This window comes from Gossypium raimondii, chromosome 1 (assembly GCF_025698545.1).
Source record: "Gossypium raimondii isolate GPD5lz chromosome 1, ASM2569854v1, whole genome shotgun sequence".
In the NCBI taxonomy this organism is placed as follows: domain Eukaryota; kingdom Viridiplantae; phylum Streptophyta; class Magnoliopsida; order Malvales; family Malvaceae; genus Gossypium; species Gossypium raimondii.
The window spans coordinates 15119583-15125662 of record NC_068565.1 but is presented as its reverse complement, the minus strand read 5'-3'; the positions used below and the strand labels follow the sequence as shown (position 1 = coordinate 15125662).

Below are 6080 nucleotides of genomic sequence, written 5' to 3'. Positions count from 1 at the left end.
TCCTTTCCAGCCTCAATAGGCACTCTTTTAACCGTGGGAGCCACTGGAGAATTCTCAGGAGTAAGGGGAGGAGGTGTCCTTTTTAATGGTAATGGATGAGTTCGCCTGGGCAACTGTTGGCAAGCTCGCTACAGGGGAAGAATGGATGGGGCTGACCGCAGCAACAAGGCCTCTGCGATTAGCTCTCTTTTTTCGGCGATACTTTAATAGAACACCACTTATTTCCTCCTTGTTGGAAAGGTTGATACGCGCGGCCCCGGCAGAAGTCTTGCGCCTCTTGTGACCATTACCAATCAAAGTATCGATATCCATAACTTCGTTAAGCTCACACGAGATGCTGTCATTATCACTGGAATTATCCTCGCAGCCCCGACTACCCCCTGCACTATCAACAACCCTAAGATCAGTAAAAGTAATTAACTAGCCAATACCTCCTCTGACCCTCTCCTCTTGCTCGAGCTCAAGAAGGGCAAAGGGACAAAGCGCCATCCCACAATAATGGTAGAAGAAGTTCGTTGGCTCCACCAAACGCCTCGTCAATATCATGCCCAACTAATCGAGGGAATCGTAAGGCCAAGTACTCCTCGCTGGTCGTCCACCAACTGACCGTGTGACCTCTTGGTTGTCATCGACCCTCCAACCATTTGGGCTAATATCTTCCAACAGAATCTGAAAATATTCCTCACAACAGAACCGCCTCCAGAGCCAACACACGACCAACGTGCAACCTCTGAAATTACACGACAGCCTCATCAATGGCAAGACTCCTCTAGAAGGTGCACATGTCTTCACTAGGGGAGGACCACCTGGTTGGGAACCCAAAGTCTTCGCCAAGTATGCTACGGACTTGGATATACTTCCCTTGTTTCAATCGAAGATGTTTTCACTGATATTGTATAATTTTCTATGCCTTCCAATGAGGGGAAAAGTAGTAGAACCTCGTTGATTCCCCCACATCAGTCTCTTTCAACTAGTATACGTGTTGGAAGATAGAGAGCATCGACACTTCGTCGCGCTAGTAGCTGTCAAGAAAGTACGCCATGGCTAGCCACCAGGAAAAACTAAAGAGTTGGCCAGGAGCAAGGCGGTAATCCTTGAGGAGATTGTATAAAAACGGATGTAGTGGGAGGTGCCGTCTCCAAGACATGTAACGGGAGAAAGAAACTATCTTCTGTTGCCTCATACACCCAGTGCAGCCCCAAAAGAACAGAAAATTTATAGGCAAAGTGGGGAAGTTGGATTCCCCGCATAGCTAGAGCCCACTTCATTTCCCCCGGTATGGTGATGCAAACATAAGGCTTCTCAGTCGCAATACTAGAGTTGGACGGACCAAGACGATTTGATTGTGGGCTCATCTCATTTTCACTATGTTTCGAGTAAAAGGAAAACATAAATGGAAACTAAGAAACAAAAAAGATTTATGAAAATTACCTCAATTCCAATTTGCAAAAAATAACAAACAGTGAAGAAACCTAAAACCCCAAAGATCCCTTTCTAAAGAGAGGTTTCTTAAACCGTTCGGATCTCCAAAAAAGGACCAACGGACCAAATGTGAGCAAGAAGAAATAGTTCATCTCTTAACGATCAGATTTAAGCACCCAATATCCGAGTTCACGCGTGGTAAGGCAACTGTCATTCAGCACGGCCCACGGCGTACTTAGCAAGTTGCATTTGAAATAGACCTAAGGCCTGCCATTTTATAACGTCCCTTAGACCCACTAAGGAGGGATTGGATTGTTAGGATTTGGGAATCGCCAGCCCAAATGACCCAATAGGATCCGGATCTCTGACCCGAATATACCCGACTCAGAAGAAGAATGTTCACCTACAGGCATAGTTCGCTAGGGACCCCGCTGGAATGCTAGATGTTCGCAAAGATAGCTCGAACGGAAAGCTCGCAATGAGAGCTTACGTAAGCCTCGTAGGAATGAGGTCGCGAGCTATGTTCGTAGAAGGGATCCCCGCTCTGACTAGTAGGTACGAGGCTCGCTGGAAGAGTCAGTCCTAGGATCAAAAAAGGCCGCATGCTCTGCAGACACGCGTTCGATAAGCCAAGGGATGTCCAGGGAATGTCAGCACCAGGGACAAGGAATGTCAGTACCATCGGCCTAAAGACCGAGACAAAATAGTGGGCCTATTATGAGCTGTAATAGTAGCAATAGGAACATATAGAAATACCCCCGCGTTTCCCTTGATATGATACGAGAAAAATATTACTCAACAAATTTGAAAATTTTATGTTATTTTATATAATAAAAATTTGTAAGAAATGTTAGTTTAAAAATCTTTTGGTTTTAATTTTAAGAAATTTTAGATTTATTCATATTTAAATAGTTTCATATTTTAAAAAGTATGACTTTTCAATTATTTTTATAGATTTTCTATTAATTTTTAGTTTAAGATTTTTTACAATTATTGTTAAGAAAATTTTAAAAATATATATCAAATTAACTTTTTAACTATAACATAGGGACCAAATTAGCTATTAACCCTTTGAATTAAGGTGCAAAGTTTGTTATATAAATATAAACAAAGTTATAAATATTTTTATAGTATCCATCACTGGTAGTAGTGACTAATTCTTTCGCCTTTGGTGCTCTCCAAAAAGATAAATGATTAACCATAAAATGTGCTCCATTCTCATAAGCGAGGATTGAACCTTTAACCAATGAGATGAGCAATTATCATACCACACCTCGTGAGTAAAGGGAATGATATTTAAATATTACGAGATTGATTTTTTTATGGATTAGTATTTGATACACTGATAGTATATTTTTTTATTTCACGACCTAAAAAAATTGTCATGTATTTTTTAAATATATACATTTTAATATTTTACTATAACCTATAGGACACTTGACAACCCCTTAGCATTATTTATGAAATTTAAAACTTCATTAACGCTATACTAAATATTTTCTCTTTTCTATTCATAATCATTTTGAAACATTTTGATCCATAAAAGATTTTTTTTTCATTTTACGCTAAATCATAAAATTTACCAAATTTTAACCAAAGTATTTAAACATATTCTATGTTCATATAAATAGAGTATCAATTGTCAAACAATTAAGCTTGCCACCTAATATTCGAAAAAAGTTTTTTTAGACTTTTATATTCAGTTTATAATTTATGTTAATTTAAATATATATTTACCCGTTAAATTTGACGTTTTTCTAAATTGGTTTTTGTAATTTTTTCTAGTGTCAGAATTTTATTCTGTCAACTAAATTAATACTAATTTAGTTAATAAAATAAACATCAACTTAAAAAGACAATGTTAAATTCAAAAACTAAATGTATATTTAAAGAATTTATATTTGTTAAAGCTTGCATTTAACTTTTACAGTGCACAAACCTAATTGATAAAAAGGAAATAGTACCATCATTTCTTAATTATTATAATAACATTAAAAACATTAAATATACATACCCTTTTATTTTTTACTTACAATCATGAAAACAGACGCAGAAATTTATATGATGTATGCAACCCCAAAAAGAAAAACAGAGAACAAACAGCTCCAACAAATTAATAAACCACACAATCTCATAGACATCTTTTACTTGAAATGCATTATATTGATTCATTAATGGGGAGCAGTGGTCTCTTTTTCCTTCTCGTCCTCTGTTTTGGAGTGGTAACCAGGAATTTTCTCCTTGATTTTCTCCAAAAATCCCTTCTTCTCTTTTGTCTCTCCCTCATGGTGGTCGTTCTCAGTTGGGGCAGCAGCAGCTGGTGGTGGGGTGGTGACCTCTTCATCTTTCTTATGCTGTCCTGGGAGTTTGTCTTTGATCTTCTCCATGAAACCCTTCTTTTCCGGCGTCTCTGAGTGGTGAACTGTTGCCGCCTCATCGCACTTCTCCACTGGGACTGCACTGTCCTCTTCTTTCTTTCCCTTCTTCTCCTTTTTCTTCTTCTTCTTCTCTCCGCCATCACCTTCTTCCTCGTCACTAGACTGAACATTCATACAACGCATGTTATAATATATATGAAAAAGATTTGACTGTTTGAACTATGACTAGTAAGTAAGGAAGTAAAAAAAGTAATTACAGAGCTGGAGGTGCTATTGGATCGGTGAAGCTTGTCCAGGAGACTGTGTTTCTTCTCATCTTCCTTATGTTCCTCTTCTATCTTGACTTTCTCAAACTGGGTGGCGACCACCTCCTCTTGAGGTTGAGGCTTCTCCTCTTCTTTCTTCCCCAAGAAATCAAACATCCCTCGCTCCTTGCTCGCCACTGCTTCCTCACCACCAACCTTGGTATGCTCCTCAGCCATTTTTTCTTTATCTACTACCAATAAACTCAAACAAGTATGATGAAAGCTACCTAACGTATTACTGTATCAAGATTGTGGATCACTTCACTTGTACGTACAAAGTTGGCTACACAGATTGATGGATTTTAAGAAACGAGAGGAACTGGGATTTTATAGTAGTTTCAAACACGGATCTGACGCAGTTTAGGGAAAAGAGAGAAAAAAATTTAAAAATTAACGCAATTTAAATGGGATGGAAAATCTAACCGACCTCTGCATTAAACTTTGAGAAATATGTCTAAACAACATTACTCTCGCACCCCTAATTGATTCTATCTAACTCGCTTTTTCTACTCGACACCTGTCCCTTGAACGTACGTGTCAAATAAAGAAAGCGAGTGCAGATATGCTTTATTGGTGGGAAATAGAGTCAAAAGGCGAAAAAGAAATAAAAAAATCAGTGTGGCACTATCATGAGAGCACGGTACCACTGGAATCGTGACACGTGGATAGCGGGACCCGATGGTCGGTGTAATGGGGCCCATTCAAAGAGACGATTGTTGGAGAAAGGTGTCGAATTACGTCGTGAGTAAGGAGGAGGGTTCGAGATTGTGGAGGGCCCCCATGGCATCGGCTTCGGTATAACTTATCCTCCACTTTATTTTCGTCGCTTTCCCGGGATACGTTACTTGAAGCGGAGCCCCACGGACAAGTGGCCGATTAATGATTTTACCCACTTACTTTGTATGTTATATTTACTAGTTCTAGGTTATGGTAGGAATTAAAAATGGAAAAACCATTAAATATAATTGGATAAGGGAGATGGAAAGAAGGCGACAAATTTAGATATTTGAATAAGTCTTATCAACTCATATGAGATATACTTTTAAAAGCTCACGTCTTTAGCTCATAATTGTAATGCTTTTGTAATTATCTAGGCTAATTTAGCCCGAGCTCATAAAAAAATAACAAACTCAAAATAATGAAACAAAGTCCAAGTCCAGTCCAAAATTATATTATTTGGTCCAATCAGAATGACCCATTACTTGAAAAGGTTGAAGGTCCATCTACAAGCTTGACACATATGGAAACATAATCTTTAAGGATATGCAATCTTAGATATGATATGCAATCTTAGATAAGATATGCAATCTTAGAAGAAAATATTTTGTAATCTTTGAGATTTAATTTGTAGATACCCTTTAATAATATCCGTTGATGTAATTGATCTATATCGTTGGATTTGGGGAGGCTCAACTATAAATAGAGGTCACTCCCTTCATTGTAAAACTAAAGATAGCAGCGGAGCAGACTGAAGATAGCAGATCGTGCCTTCTTGTATTGACAGCGAAGCAGATCGAAGACACCAATCTCATTTCCTTGGCGTTGCAGTGGTATAGATTGAAGTTGAGGGCAACGAATCTCATTTCCTTGGCGTTGCAGTGGAATAAATTGAAGCTGAAGGCAGCGAATCTTATTTCCCTGGCGTCATAGTAGATTAAAGCTGATAGCAGCAAATCTTATCTCTTTGGCATTACAGTGAAACAGATTAAAGCTAAATGTAGTGAATTTTGTTTCCCTGACGTTGTAGCGGAGTAGATTAAGGCTGAGGGCAGCGAATCTCATCTCCCTAGTGTCAAAATTGAAGAAAGCAAGTCTTATCCCCTGAAGTTGCAGTGGGGCAGACTAAAGATAGTGGATCTTATCTCTCTAAAGTTGTAGTAGAGCGGATCGCATCAAGTCTTATTTCCCTGAAGTTGAAGTGGAGTAGACTAAAAATAGCAAATCTTGTTCTCTTGAAAAGTTATGAGTTACAAAT

General features: G+C 38.5%; 1 protein-coding gene across 1 annotated transcript; it reads right to left on the bottom strand.

The window, feature by feature from the left end:
- Positions 1 to 3365: 3365 nt before the first annotated feature.
- On the bottom strand, positions 3366 to 4472 carry LOC105783922 (phosphoprotein ECPP44). Its single transcript, XM_012609639.2, has 2 exons — positions 4058 to 4472; positions 3366 to 3962 (listed from the first exon to the last, which is right to left on the bottom strand). The coding sequence occupies exons 1-2, from the start codon at positions 4280 to 4282 to the stop codon at positions 3594 to 3596; spliced, it is 594 nt and encodes a 197-aa protein (XP_012465093.1). The 5' UTR covers positions 4283 to 4472; the 3' UTR covers positions 3366 to 3593.
- Positions 4473 to 6080: the final 1608 nt, after the last annotated feature.

Bases quoted from the DNA above. Each gene is read 5' to 3' on its own strand.
- LOC105783922 (XM_012609639.2), bottom strand. From the start codon at position 4,282: ATGGCTGAGGAGCATACCAAGGTTGGTGGTGAGGAAGCAGTGGCGAGC. The intron at 3,963-4,057 runs GTAATTACTTTT...ATGAATGTTCAG, and splicing joins CCAATAGCACCTCCAGCTCT to TCTAGTGACGAGGAAGAAGG.